The 16,584-nt window shown below is 32.9% G+C and overlaps 1 protein-coding gene across 1 annotated transcript; it reads left to right on the top strand.

Annotated features, from left to right (window-relative positions):
* The first annotated feature begins 13,173 nt into the window (after positions 1-13,173).
* Positions 13,174-16,046, top strand: LOC133297087 (receptor-like protein EIX2). The gene has a single exon (XM_061496150.1). The coding sequence runs from the start codon at positions 13,246-13,248 to the stop codon at positions 15,874-15,876; it is 2,631 nt and encodes an 876-aa protein (XP_061352134.1). The 5' UTR covers positions 13,174-13,245; the 3' UTR covers positions 15,877-16,046.
* Positions 16,047-16,584: the final 538 nt, after the last annotated feature.

The following is a 16,584-nucleotide window of genomic DNA, read 5'->3' as shown; positions in this document are numbered from 1 at the left end:
GGGATGTGCATGGGTCAGGTCGGGTCAGGTTTTGTGCCGACTCGACCCAACTTGGTTTTTATAAGTCAGGTATTTTGACCTGACCCGCTTTAATTTGATCCAAGTCAGGTCTGACTTGGTCTGAATTTTTTTGAACTAGTTCAGAACTGGGTCGGATCTGACCAGACTTGGTTTCTGAAGTGGGTCTGACTTGATTTCTGAAGTGGTTCAAATCCGACCTGACCCGTTTTTGACTTGGTTTCGCCACAAATTTCGTCGAAATTTTTACGTTGCAAACGATGAAAATTTCATCACAAAATTTTTTTTTTCGTCGGAATATTTTTTGTCGAAAAGCGACGGAATTTTTTCTCTAATGAAAATTTTTACAAAAATAAATTTTCTATCGAAATTTAGTTTCCGTCAAAAGTTTTGACGAAAATGATTTCCTCCATCAAATGTTTTAAATAAAAAAAGAATTTCGTCAAAATTTTTGACGGAATGTTATTCCTTCAAAATTTCGATAAGAATGTGTTCTGACGAAAATTGTTTTGAGGGAAATGTTTCATTTGAAATTTTCGACGAAATTTAGATTCTCTAAAGAATTTTGATAGAATATTTTTTCCGTCAAAATTTTTTATCGAAATTTTTTTGACCGAAATGTGTTCCGTTTAAAATTTTGATGGAAATATTTTTTATCAAAAAACTTGAAGAAAACATTTAGTCGAAAATTTTCGATGGAAATGTGTTTCGCTAAAAATTTCGACGAAATTTTTGTTTTGTCAAAAATTTAACGAAAATATTTCCGTCGAAAACTTTTGCCGAAATTTGAATTCTGTAAAGAATTTTGATGAAATTTTTTTCCGTCAAAAAATTTCCATGGAAATGTGTTTTGTCGAAATTTTTGATGAATATGTTTTTTTGTGAAATATTTTGACGAACTTAGATTCTGTAAAAAAATTCAACAAAAAAATTTTTCCGTCAAATTTTTGTCCAAAAATGTTTTTAGTCACAAATTTTGATATTTTTCGTCAAAATTTTTTGCGAAAATGTTTTATGAAAATATTTTTCGTAAAAAATTTTGTCGTAAATGTTTTACGTTAAAATTTTTCTTTTATGTAATTATTTTTTTTTTCATATCATGAGTATGGGTCAAGTGTTGGGTCAATGGATCATTATTAAAACAAGTCAGGTCTAAAACTGACCCAAATAAAAGTGGGTCAGTATTTAAACCAGTCCAAAAAATAGGTATTTATGGGTCAGGTCAAGGTCAGATCAAGGGCAAGGCAAGTGGGTCAGTTTTTTTGCTTATAAGAATTAATTGGTACTATCTATACTAACAAGATGCATATACTTTTTGGTAGCTCGAAACAAAAGAACTCCATAGTTAAGCGTGCTTGACTTGGAGCAATTCTGGGATGAGTGACCTCTTGGAAAGTTTTCCCAAGAAGTGTGCGAGTGAGGAAAAAGCACTCTGAAAAGTCTCGCGTCACTATGTGGAGATAGTCATTGATTCTTGAAGCGGCCAAGCATTACAATGCCAACACCATCGTCACCAACCACCACTACCATCGCCATAGCCACTGCTGTCACCACCACCATCACCATGCCTTCACCACCACCACCATCAATGTTGCATACGCTGCCCTCACCACGCCATCGCCACCGCCACCTCCACAGCCATTGCCATCACCACCACTACCATGTCACCACCACCATTGCCGCCACTATCACGCCACCACTACCACCACCATCATCGCAGCCATTGCCGTTACCGCCGCTGCCGCTGCCGCCATCACCACCACTATGCCACCATTACCACCACAGCTGCCACTGCCACTGTCGTCACCACCACTACCATGCCACTACCACCATTGCCGCCACTATCACGCCACCATCATCGTCACCACTACCACCACCACCAACCACCATCACCATCGCCGCCGCCACCACCACTATGCCACCATTACCACCATCGTTGTCGCTGCCGCAGCCACTGCCGTCACTACCACCACCATGCCACCACCACTACCATTACCTTCACCATGCGACCGCTACCGCCACCATCACCACCACAACCGCTATCATCACCATTGTCGCAGCCATTGTCGACACCACCACCACTACCACTGCCGCGACCACCACGACTATGCAACCACCATCAACATCATTACCATCACCGCCGCCGTAGCCACTGTCGTCACCACCACCACACCACATCCTTCGCCGCCACCATCACCATATAGAAAGGAAAGTGATGATTTGAATTTTTTAATGTTTAATAGGAATTATTTTTTATTATATTATTTGTTGTGTTTTCAAACGCAATTCTCATTTTTTGAATAAAATAGAACATATTATCAAACACATTTCTCTCTCAGAAATTGTTCCAAAGCACAGAAATAGAAAAGAATTGTTTCTATTTAGAAACTGTGCCAGGGAACAGAATGGTATTCATGCACACCCTATAAAATCATAAAATATTATCTAGTTTTTTTTATTTTTTCCTTAAAAACCTTATTGAGAAATGTATACTTAAATGTCCTTTTTTAAAAGTATGAATGTAAATATGGTGCATAATTATATAATATTGACTTTATTGAATGATTACTTAATCATTCAAAATTTTTCATTGTTAGTATTTGTTATATTTTTTACGGGTTTAATATCTCTCATATTATATAGGAGATAATTTTATCTTCTACACACATATGAAAGTATGTAGTGTTTATATTTTCTTTTTCTCTCTCTTCTAATCATGTGGACCATGCATTTTTATTTCCTAACATATGAGAACATCAAACCCATTTTTTATTAGGTTGAATCATCGCGGGACATTGTCCATATATAATGACACGCTTATCCATAAATATTACCTGTATGCCACGTTCCAATCAAATTTTTCCAAAATGCCACGTTACATTCTCACTACACCAACAAGCGAGAATGGAATGGACACGTGGCTGGCTCCTGCGATGCACCATTCACGCCCATCTGACAAGCGAGAATGAGTTGTCAATGTCACACACTGCATTTCCTGCAAAAGCTATCCACGTGTCAGCACCCTACCATTCTCGCTGGACTGCTGCCTAAGAATGGTAGGCACCGTACAACTACATGTTGCATGTCATCCACGTGTCAGCTGCACACCATTCTCGTTGAGCAGTCCAGCAAGAAACTTGCAACCACTTAGGGGTGTTCGCGGTCTGGATTGGATCAGTTTTGGAAGTAAAAATCATCTGATCCAATCCCTTCTGTTTGATCATGTAATCATCCATTCGATTTGAATTTTTTTTCAAATCTGATCCGTTCCAATCCAATTTTTTTCGGTTTGGATTGGATCGGTTTTCGATTTTTTGAAAATCCTAAAATTTGTTTCACGATTATTGTTCAAATAACATCTTTTGTATATATTGGCTTTGTAATTATTTTTTTGAAACACAAAAGCATCAGTAAACGGTAATTTACATATATTTTTTGGACAATTAGATATGAAGCTCTTCATAGATAAATTTTGTTGATGAGATGTGACTAGATTTATTCTTGGGTTTAGTTGATGGGTTAATGGGTCTTGGATTTTGAAATTTTTGGGCTATGATTGAGAAAAGACCCAAGTAGGTAGAGGAGAATTAATATATTGGATCAGTTTTTATTAACCAATTCGAAAATTGATCCAATCCAATTAAAACTAGCGGGTTTTTTCGGTTATCGATTTTTCAGTTTTCAATTTATTCGGTTCAGCCACCGCGGTTTGAATCGATTTGGATCGGTTGATGAACACCCCTACAACCACTCCTCTATAAACCCCCCCCTCCAACCCCACCACCCATCACTCTCAACATCTCACACACTCTCTCTTTACAAGGATTTTCTCTCTCTACGAAATTTGTCTCTCTAATTGTGGATTTTCATTTTAAAGTTAGTATTTACCTTTTATTATTAGTATGTGTTAATATTAAAAATCATAGGATAGATGACATTTATAATATTTATTAGATGCATTATTAGTATAAGTAAATTTTAGGGTAGTTAATTATTTTAATTAGTTATTAGTTTAGTATTTAATTTTGATATTGTTGTTACTATTAGCATTTGGTAATAAAAATTGTAGGATAGATGATAATTATTATATTTATTATATAAATTAGTAGTATAAGTAAATTTTAGGGTAGTTAATTATTTTAATTAGTAATTAGGTTAGTATTTATTTTTTATATTGTTGTTAATATTAGAATTTGTTAATAAAAAAATTATAGGATAAGAGACATTGTTAATATTAATTACATTAATTAGTTTAATATTATTTGAGGATTGTTAATTAGTTTAATTAGTAATTAGGTTAGTATTTATTTTTTATATTGTTATTAATATTAGCATTTGTTATTAAGAAATTATAGGATAGATGATAATTTAGTATTTATTATATAAATTAGGAGTATAAGTAAATTTGAGGATAGTTAATTATTTTAATTATTAATTAGGGTAGTATTTATTTTTTATATTGTTGTTATTATTAGAATTTGTTAATAAAAAAATTATATGATAAGAGACATTGTTAATATTAATTACATTATTTAGTTTAATATTAACTGAGGATTGTTAATTATTTTAATTAGTAGTTAGGTTAGTATTTATTTTTTATATTTTTTATATTATTAGAATTTTTTAATAACAAAATTATAGGATAGATGACATTTATAATATTTATTACATAAATTTATATAAGTAAATTTTAGGGTAGTTAATTATTTTAATTAGTAACTAGGTTAGTATTTATTTTTTATATTTTTGTTATTATTATCATTTGTTAATAAAAAATATATAGGATAAGACACATATTAAAATATTAATTACATTAATTAGTTTAATATTATTTAAGGATATTAATATTTTAATTAGTAGTTAGGTTAGTATTTATTTTTTATATTTTTGTTATTATTAACATTTGTTTATAACAAAATTATAGGATAGATGACATTTATAATATTTATTACATAAATTAGTATAAGTAAATTTTAGGGTAGTTAATTATTTTAATTAGTATTTTATGCTATTTTTATTTTGTTTGAATGTCATTTATTTTAGGAATTCAAACCGTAGATTAGACAATGTTAATTAATTTAGGGTTTATAATGTAATGTTATATGAAATTAATTTTAGGAAAAAATAATTTAGGACGAAACAAATGTATTATGTTTCAGATATTTTTGTTGTTTTCGCTATACTAATATTTATAATTAGCAATACTAAGATTGTTTAATTCTTATTTTATAATAGGTTCATGGCATCCCTGCCTGTTCACTACATGGTTCACCGCCCCATGAGGACCATGCTCCCCCACACCTCCTAGATCATCAGACTCTCCTCGTAGGTTGAAATTAGAATCCAGCTGCTTGTGATCTTGAGAAAGAGTCTGGTTAACACAGTTATGTTCGTTAACCCACTTGCCGATAATCCATTTAGTCCTGCCCTTTTTAACGTGTGCCCTCACCCTCCACGGACAATCGTTGTTGTGATTTTCGCAAACCATGATTAATCTTTTCATATCACTTTTACATACAATGGCGGTGTGATACTACCCCATACAAAATTGTTTTATTGCTATCTGAACATCATGCCTGTTGTCATACACTTGGTCTTTATACAGCTCTTGACCCAGCAGTAGTTACGTATTTGGGCTCCATCTATTGCTGGCAACTCTTGATATGCGTGAGCCCAATCGATATGCGTATAGTGCCTTATTTGAGACCAAAATGGTGTCTGTTCTTCTCCTATATTAGCACACATGAATGTATACGACTCAACATCTGCTATGTATCAAAATTAAATTAAAAGTCGTAATTTTTTCGACTTACTAACCTGCCACTATCGGCTCATGCGTTCCAACAATGCATGGTGAAGGAACCGCATAACACACAGCGGTGGACAGACATGAATCAAAATCTCCATTCACGTCGGTGTCCGAGGAGTCATTATTCGGGACTACGCCTTCATCCACATCTTCGTCGAAACTGTCAGTACGCCATGCCGGATCATGCATATCGTGAGCAGGAAAATTTTCTTAACACATTGGTGCGAGATGGGGTGGTTGGGGTGACACATTTCTGTCTTCAGGACTCACGACCGGCTCCATGTTAATGTCGGTTGAGTGAATTGAAAGGAGAGAATGTTGAGGACTCATAACTGGCTCCATATTAATGTCGATTAAGTGAATGGAAGGAAGGAAATGTTGACTGCTAGACTATCCACCGAAGTTTACTTCCGCATATAGTTCAATAAATGTGGAGAGTGGATGATTTCGAAATGCATCTACTACTAAAGCGACATCTTCGTCCTCAACGATCTTTATAGGAACCCAACTTTCAGGTCCCGAGGCACATCTAGCAATCAACTGAGATAGAACTTGCCCTCGTTGTAATCTCAGCTCCTAATATATTATCTTCTTCAGTTCATTAAAACTGCATTGCGGGCACATACAAAATATTTTTGTTTCTCCTTCGAAAACTTGGTCATTTGGACCAAAATATTTTCTTCCATTGTAATATAATAAAGCAATTATTCAATCATTACTGTCACTCATTTTTAAACTAATAACATAAAATTATATATAAGAGAAAGAAACAGTTACAAAATCTGATCTGAAATAGAAATTTTGGCACATCACCTACGATTTTTCCCCAAATGGTTGCTGGTACTAAATATAGAAGAATTAAAATTCGTAGGCTGCCCAGCGAGATTGGCCAACGTGCTGACACGTGGCCTTATCTGAACAAAACACACCCAGCAGCCCAATGAGAATGGTGGGGTGCTGACATGTGGCTGAATGGTACAATCATTCTTAGTCAGCAGCCCAACGAGAATGGCAGGGTGCTGACACGTGGCTTCAAGTACAGCTATTCTCGCTGGACAGCCCAACATGAATAGCCATGTGGACAGCTTTTGCAGAAAGTGCAGTCTGTGACTTTGACAACTCATTTTTGCTTGTCAAACAGGCATGAATGGTGCACCGCAGGAGCCTACCACGTGTCCATTTCATTCTCGCTTGTTGGTATAGCGAGAATGTGACGTGACATTTTGACAAAATTTAATTGAAACGTGGCTTACAAGTAATATTTATGGATAAACATGTCATTATGGTTAACGTCCGGAATCATCGCTCATACACGCTCTCTCGATGCTTTCAAAGTCCACTCCAAGTCACAGCTGGAATTAGATGTATAAGTTTGCTTTTGTTTGGTAATGTAGAAAAGATAACGTGAAGGATGAGATTGGAAGCTATAGAACAAGACTTTGTAGACATGTCTTTAACATGTTTCGAGGTGATTAGAGATGAATGCTTTGAATATGACCTACCATCCAAAGGGTGTATGATCGGTGGCGAAGCGAAGCCTGAATAAATGTTAGGGTGACACTAGTGATTATAACAGCTTAATATGAATATGTTAAGAATATAATGCACCTAGGTTTACTGAGTTAGTTTTGTAAGTAATTTCTTTGGAAGATGATCAGATAAAAAATTAGGATGTAAACTTGAATCTATAAAATCTTATAGGTTTATCTTAATTCTTTGTTGTTGGTTGGGAGGAATTTTGGTGTGTACCGTAAGAAATTAATTTTCTCTCAAGAAAATTATCTAAATTGAATGTCTACAATTAGAATTTTATCACTCCATTAGTTTATATAAATAATTATAATTCTGATGCTTGAAATTTTCAATAAAATTACAATATATACGACTAAATCCATTTAGGCATTAGGAGATTCAGTTTCATCATGATCATAAGATATTTTTATTGAGTTCTTTTTTCTTTTTTTAAGTATCTAAAATTTTGATAGATCCGATGTATTCAATTTTGAATTTGTACTTCTCCAGAAATTACGATGTTTTTAATGAGTTTTTAAGTGGAAGTTTTCCATACTAATTAGCTCAGTGTACCTATTGAACTACACTGATCACGATTGATACGTTGGTATATTATGGATTTGTAATTACATGTTTCTAATTCTCGAAAGAAATATATTAATAATTTGTAATTATGAAAAAAAATTTGCACTAAAAAATAATAACCAAACTTATAATTAGGTAAATTGTGCAAGTTTGAAATTGAACTCCCTTAGTACTTTGAGGGGCAAGAATATTTTAAATTAATCTGAGTCTTGTCAAAAGAACAAAAAAATATTAAATGTGTTTGACTGTGTTATGATTTTTTAAAATTATTTTATAAAATAATTAATAAAATAAATGTATATTTTTTAAGTTGAAAGTCAAAACACGAAACAAAAATAATTTAAATATATTCTCTAAATTTGATTTTAAAAAAAATAATAATTACAATTTAAATCTTTTTTTATAAAATAGTTTTTTTAATTTTAAAAATCTAAAAATTATTTTTTAAAACGGATTTCAAACAGGCCCTGTTCAGATATCTTTATTCGACTTGACTTGGATTAGACATGGCACAAATGTTTCTGACACATGAGGTCTCAAACAAACAAGAAAAAAAAAAGAGCCCCCCTATATATTAAGCTAATACCAAATGATAAATATTGAATATTCAACTATTATTTGTAAATCATTTTTATTTCGAGAGTCTTTATATCAATTTTTGTGTGATAAAATAAGATAAATATATACATGTTGCAACACATACTTTCTTTTTATACTTGTTTCCCTAACCCGAGGTGTAAAATTTGGTTAAAAAGCATTACTTATCTAAAATAGTGGTATGAGCAAAAATTTAAGGGGTAAATAACCTTGTTACAAAATCATATTATCTTTTAAAAGAGCTAGATAATACAAAGGGTTTTATTGCATAAGATAAATTATCTCATGCAACACCTAAAAAAGCGGATGTAATCCACTTTTTTATTTTTCTCTTTCTTTTTTTAGTGGATTCCACTCACTTTTTTATGTGTTGCATGAGACAATTGTCTCATGCAACATGAGAAAAATAAAATTCTAATACAAATCTACATAGACATCAAATATTGAATGAGTTCGTTTTTTTTTTTTTGCAGTTATTACAGATAAGGTATCTACAATAAGTCCAATACGACGTCATTTTGAAATGGAAATCATGATATTTTTTTAATTTTAATTTATTTTAAAGTTATTATAGTCTTTATAATTATAATTTTTTAATTTTTCAATACTAAAACAACATCATTTTGTAAATAAATGCAAATAACTTACCTGCAGTAACTGCAGAAATATTTTTCTCATATTTGAATTTTTGTTTACAATATTTCTTAAGGTTTGAGATCGGAACATTAAAAATTCGATACTATTTTAATCATCTATTACTAATTGGTATTTAATAATCATTTAAAAGTAATTAACATAATGGTTTATAAAAATAAAAATAAAAACCTTAACATATTAACAAGTCAAGCCAAAAACACACAATCCCATTAAATGTTTCCCACCTATCCTTCTTTTTCACATTAAGTGCTGGACCATCCTTAATCATATCTTAGCTTGCCCAGCACCAAACTTTTGTTGAATACGAAGCACGGCACGTTGTTGGTTTACTGCACGATAAATATGCATAATAAGTGTTTATCATCTATCATTTAATATGATCAAAAAAAATTTCTACACATACAATATTTTGTGGGGCTCGCAGCAAAAAAAAAAAAATTCAACGCACAAAATGAATTTCGATAACATAACATAATCATTTTTCCTACAACATAACTCTTATAAAACCTATATGATTATGTCTACGACCTCATAACCCTCTATTTTCCCTTCCATTTTTCCTGCAAGGACTCCTTCCTAAAGTTACGAAGTACAGTTAAGTGTCACTGTTAAGACCCCTCTCAACAGTGTTTTTTACTTTATTTTAATTTTTTCACATGAATCCTGGATGAGTTCGTTTTAATTTTTTCACATGAATCCTGGCTGAGATCGAACTCATCTCATGCGAAAGCCTAAATTACTCTAGGGGCATCATTTTCTGATAAATTTTTTTTAAAAAAAAAAACTTAAGGGATAATTGATATAAAATAATATTATATTAAAATTAATTTATGTTTAAAAAATTATTTTTACAGCCGTTTTACATACAGAAATGACAGATGTATGATTATGATTCCCACATTTAATGCTTTCATCTTTTGTATTATTATGATTTCTCACATTTAATATTTTCACACGTATATATATACGGTAAGTATTTGATTGCTGCACGTACAGTTGCTGCAGAAATGTAAACTCCATATATATATATATATATATATATATATATATATATATATATATATATAAATAATGGAGGGTTATATTTACAAATTTTTTATTTACAAACTCTTACAAATTATACTATATACTACCAGAAGTACACTAGGTTACACTATGTACTTCCGGGAATACATAATGTAATTTGTAAAAATTTATAAACAGATCTTTTCTCGTGTGTATATATATATATATATATATATATATATATATATGAAAAAAAAAAATTCGCAAGCAGCTTAAGATATATTTATCTCCGTCTACCAAAAAAACTACGTCGTTTTATTTATTTTCTTATATTAATTGATTCACCTTTGAATGATTTTGATTTCCTTTTTCTCTCTCTTCCTTTATCATCATTGATCCATCTTTATCTTTAAACATTATGATTAGTAACCGAAGATAAAGTTATCTCAAGCAACTTGAGAAATGATAAGCCATATATATATGTGTGTGTGGGGGGGGGGGGGGTTACATTTCTTCAGTTGTTGTACGTGCAACAATCAAATATTTGCCATATATATTTGAAAGAATTAAATGCGAGAAATCATAACCATACAAAGAATGAAAGCATTAAATATGGGGAATCATAACCATACACTTGTCGTTGTTGTACTTAAAGCGGCTGCAGAAATGATTTTACCTATATATATACATATATATATATATATATATATATATATATATATATATGAGAAAAATATTTCTCAAGTTACTTGAGACATATTTATCTCCGGTCAACCCAAAACTACGTCGTTTTGTTTATTTATTTCTTTATATTAATTGATTCACCTTTGAATGGTTATGATTCCCTTTTCTCTCTTTTCCTTTATTATATATGGGCTTATCATTTCTCAAGTTGCTTAAGATAATTTTATATCTGGCTACTAAATCATAACCGTATAAAGATGGATCAATGGTGATAAAGGAAGAGAGAGAAAAAGAAAATAATAACCATTCAAAGGTGAATCAATTAATATAAGAAAATAAATTAAAAAAACGACGTAGTTTTGGGTGGCCAGAGATAAACTTATCTCAAGTTGCCAGAAAAATATTTCTATATATATATATATATATATATATATATATATATATATATTTAGGGTTCATTTTTTCTAAAGTTACTTTAGATAACTTTGTCTAATGTTCACTGAAATAACGTTCCTTTCGGTGAACATTAGGGAAAAAATATCTAAATTGTAACCGTAATTGTAGTAATAGTCAAATTAAACATTACTAATTAATTACAACCTTCAATTTTGTTAATAGTAAAAGTTAAAAAGCTACAACAAATACACTTTAAATCAAAAAATAAAGAAAAAAATGTAACTTTTTTTGGAGTACAAAAATCTATGTAAGATTAGGCACTAATACCTCATCAAGTTTAGAAGTAAACCCCCGATCTCTCTATTTTTTTTGGTGAGGATAAGGGTGAAAACACCCCAACCAAAAGAAAGAAAGAAACTAAAACAAATCAAGAAACACGGCTTCGAAAGAAGCCCACAACAACCATATTAGCTAAAACTAATCTATAAAGATCAGGAGGAGGTGAATGGATAAAACTGAGAGAGTCATCTTGCTGGCGATTAAAAGATAAATTAGTCAACCAGTCCGCGCATTGGTTTCCCTCTCTGTAGACATGATTAAGATGAACTATCCAATCTTTGCGTAACCATGCTCGTATCTGAGACACCAAATGTGGCTCCCGAGCAGCATCACCGTCTTTGGTGAGCACCGTAATAGCATTACTTGAATCACTTTCCACAATCACCCTTCGCCAGCCCTTAGACCAAGCCAATTCAAGCCCTTTTAAAATCCCCCAAAATTCTGCAACCAATGCTGAATAGTAACCTATTTTATACGTGAACCCTCCTAACCAATGACCAGCATGATTCCGGAATAGTCTTCCACGAGTAGCAACACCTGGGTTCCCTCTTGAAGCACCATCTGTATTGATTTTAACCCAATCTTCATCAGGGTGGGTCCAAGCTATAAGCTCATTCGCTGGCATCCTGTTCATGATCCTATAGTTTTTAACCAGAAAAGCTTCGTTAACTCTGGATGCTAGGCACAAAATCTTTAAGAATGCATGAGAAGGATTACATATAATTAATGGGAATATGATAGGAAAGTAAGTTAGATGAAAAAGTTTAAAAAAAGATGTTTGGTTTACTGAAATTTTACCAGGAAAATTTATTTAAATTTACAAAGTCTATGTTTGGTTAAATGTAAAATAGTGATGAGAGAATTGGTTGAATTAATCAAAACACCCCTCATTATCAATATTTTTTAAACGAACCATTGCCTAAAAGTGAGAGTCCAACGTCAATAACTTGGTTTCTTTAAATACCACTTCCCCACCTATCCTAAAATACCTTACCCAAAGTGGTATTTGTGAACAGTTAGTTTCAGCAAAAAAAAAAGCGCAAATCTAATTGCCTGGGCTTCCTACTCGGCTGGTCTTTTTTTTTTTTTTTTCAAAACTTAAACCAAACATGGTCTTTTTTAATACCCATCCACATTTTCAAATCAAACTCAAATGAAAACCTATACCAAACACACCCATAGTAAATAACGAGATCCTCACGTCAACCTAGAAACGAGAATTTCTTTTGTGATCCCGAATCACATGCGCCAGTTAGAGAGGGAAAGGATGAGAGAGGAGAGAGAAAGAAAGACAAAGGAGAGAGAAAGTGACCCCTATATATGCATTTCTTTTGTGACCCCGGATCACATGCGCCGTTAGGGAGAGAAAGAGACCACTGTATATTTTTTCCAAATCATAGGTCTCAAGCAACAATAAAAGTCCACTTTCCTACGTTCTTGGGTCCATAAATTGTGATAACGAAAACGACAAGCAACTTTGTTGAATATTTTCCGTTTTGATTCCAAATGCTAGCATACGTACGTTGAACCTTATTATACGTTAATCAATTATAGATGGCAATATAAGTAGCAATTATGAGTCACCAGCAACCACCCACAAAACCCCTTACATTGAGTTCCCATTTCTCCAAGCTAAATCAACCATGATTACCTTCACTTCTCAAATTTCAATCATTTTGCTGCTATTACTATGTGCAACGATATTTCATAGAGGCATGTGTAATAAAAATACACAGCTTCGTTGCAATGAAAACGATAAATCTGCACTGCTGAACTTCAAACATGGTGTCATACACCAATCCAACAAGCTCTTCTCTTGGTCCAATGAAGAAAATTGTTGTGGATGGAAAGGAGTCCATTGTGATAACATCACAGGCAGAGTCACAAGACTTGATCTAAAGCAACAATACTTAGAAGGTGAAATCAACCTCTCTTTGCTTGAAATTGAATTCTTGAACTATTTAGACTTGAGCTTGAATGGCTTTACAACTCTTGGTCTTCCTTCTATCTTCAACCAATCACTAGTTACACCTAATACACGTGCTAACTTCTCAAACCTTCAGTTCCTAGACTTGTCCTTTAATGATGATCTTCATCTAGATAATCTCCACTGGCTTTCCCAACTTTCTTCCTTGAAAAGTCTCAACCTCAGCCAAATTAATCTTTCCAATGAAACAAACTGGCTTCAGTCCATGTCCATGCATTCTTCTCTGTTAGAGTTAAGATTGTCAAGTTGTCATCTATCCAATATCAATCCTTTTGTTAAGTTTGTGAATTTTACTTCACTTGTAACTCTTGACTTGTCTGGGAACTATTTTGTCTCTGAATTGCCTTATTGGTTGTTTAACCTCAGCAGTGATATCTCCTATATTGACCTTAGTTTTAATTTCTTACAAGGTCAAATACCCAAAAGCTTGTTGAGTCTTAGAAACCTTAAATCTTTAAGGTTGAATAACAACGAACTCAATGGATCCATTCCAAATTGGTTAGGCCAACATGAACATTTACAATATCTTGGTTTGTCAGAGAACTTGTTTCAGGGTTTCATCCCTACATCTCTAGGGAATCTCTCATCCTTGGTTGACTTAAGTATCAGCTCAAATTTCTTGAATGGTAGTCTTCCAAACAGCCTTGGACAACTCTTCAATTTAAGGAGTTTATCCATTGGAGGAAATTCCATGTCAGGTGTTCTCTCTGAGAAGCATTTTTCCAATCTTTCTAATTTAGAAACATTGGTCTTGAGTTCACCTTTTTCATTTAATTTGGATTCTGAATGGATTCCTCCTTTTCAATTGAATGGAATCAGTTTGAGCAATACAATTCTGGGTCCTAATTTTCCATCGTGGATATATACACAAAGGTCACTAGTATATCTAGAGGTTCCTGGCTCAAGAATTTCATCCATAAATGGAGACAAGTTTTGGAGGTTTGTAGCTAATATTACACAAGTCAACCTTTCCAACAACACAATCAGTGCAGACTTATCAAACATCACCCTTAACTCTGAATTATTATTTATGGACCATAATAATTTCACAGGAGGGCTCCCACATATAACTGCAAATGTCATCTATTTGGATTTGTCCCACAATTCTTTCTTTGGACCCATTTCCCCTCTGTTCTGCCACAAATTGGGTAGGGAAAATAGTTTGGATTACTTGGACATATCATTTAATCTTTTAACTGGAGGAGTTCCTGATTGTTGGGAGTATTGGAAAGGTTTATCTTTCCTCTTCACGGAAAGTAATAAGCTAACAGGTGAAGTTCCTCCATCAATGGCCTCATTTATTGATCTCATAGCATTGGATTTGCATAACAACAGCTTGTCTGGGAATTTTTCATTGGACTTATCAAACACAACAAACTTGGAATTCATCAACCTCCGAGATAACAACTTTTCTGGAAGTGTACCAGTGAAGATGCCACAGAATATGGAAGTGATGCTATTGAGATCCAACAAGTTTGAAGGTAATATTCCATTACAGCTATGCAATCTCTCTTCACTGATACAGTTGGATCTTTCCAATAACAGACTTTCAGGATCTATTCCTCAATGTGTGTCAAACATTACTGGCATGGGTGGAGCAAAAAAAACAAGTCATTATCCATTTGAGTTCAATTTGTACAACAAGGGTCAACAGTTAGAATACGAAGACTATGGATTGTTGAGAACTCTTGATCTTTCAGCTAACAACTTATCAGGAGAAATCCCTTCAGAAGTTTTCAATCTTGTTCAATTGCAGTCCTTGAACTTGTCTCGAAACCATTTCACAGGAAAGATATCAAGGAACATTGGAGGCATGAAAAATCTGGAATCTCTTGACCTATCCAATAATAAACTTTATGGCGAAATTCCAAACCCCATTTCCACTTTGTCTTTCTTGAGTTTCTTGAACCTGTCATACAACAATTTCATTGGACAAATCCCACTGGGGACTCAGCTTCAGAGTTTTGATGTGTCAAGCTATGTTGGGAATCCTGGACTTTGTGGAGCTCCTCTACCAAAGAATTGCACTGAAGGAAACGTTGATGATGAGCCAAAGCAAGATGGAGGAAACAATGAAGATGACTCTTTTAAAGAGTCACTCTACCTTGGAATGGGTGTTGGATTTGCTGTGGGATTCTGGGGGGTTTGTGGTTCTCTATTCCTCAACAGGAGGTTGAGGCACATGTATTTTCGGCTCCTTAATCATGTTGCAGACCAACTTCATGTGTTTGTGGCATTGAATTTTAAGTTCAATAGCTTTAGTGGGGCACGAGGAACTTCCAACTGAGGTAGTTGAATTCTGTTCTTTGTTAATGACTTGATTAGGACATCTTTGTCTTCTTTTCTTGTGCCATAAATGTAGAACACATGAACATCAGTTTTACCGTGTAGGTAATAAAGTCTTTGTTCCATGAACCATATTTAGTTTCTTTATAATATTTGGGCTCTTCAATTGTATTCTAGACACAAAAATTAATGCAGTTGGATAAACGGTTCCTAAAACAAAACATAAGAAAATTGTTACTATTTGTTTTGAAAATGTCGTAAATGACTGGTAAATACACAAGATTTGTAAATGTGTAAGCCACATATAAGTACAATTTGAAAGCGCAAAAAAAAAAAAAATGACATGTAAAGAGCGCCAAAATACCACGTGTAATCTTTGAATTGTTTATTTAATTAATATGTTCTTTAATTTTTTTCTGCAATTCAAATATACAACGTATAATGACCCTCACCGGTAAATCTTTATTGTAAAGATTTAATTTGATGATTTGGTACCAAATATGTCTTTAGAATGTGATTTTGTGTAATCTGACACTTTTTGCAAAAATCTCGTAAATAGTGATTTTTTGTCGAGTATTTTGTACTGCTGTTTAAGCAATCGGTAAAACTCAGAAATGAATAAATGATGTGATAAGTATATGAAAGTTCAATATATGGCAAACAAGTCATGTTTAGACTAAAAATGATAAATTTAGAAGTTTTACGATTT

The sequence above is a fragment of the Gastrolobium bilobum genome, unplaced genomic scaffold (genome assembly GCF_033153095.1).
Source record: "Gastrolobium bilobum isolate Gb01-03AN ecotype WA unplaced genomic scaffold, APGP_CSIRO_Gbil_v1 utg25468, whole genome shotgun sequence".
Lineage (NCBI taxonomy): Eukaryota > Viridiplantae > Streptophyta > Magnoliopsida > Fabales > Fabaceae > Gastrolobium > Gastrolobium bilobum.
Note: the sequence above shows the minus strand (reverse complement) of the source record. Positions and strands in the feature narration are given on the sequence as shown.

Excerpts from the sequence above, each read along its gene's own strand:
- LOC133297087 (XM_061496150.1), top strand. The coding sequence starts at position 13,246 with ATGATTACCTTCACTTCTCAAATTTCAATCATTTTGCTGCTATTACTA.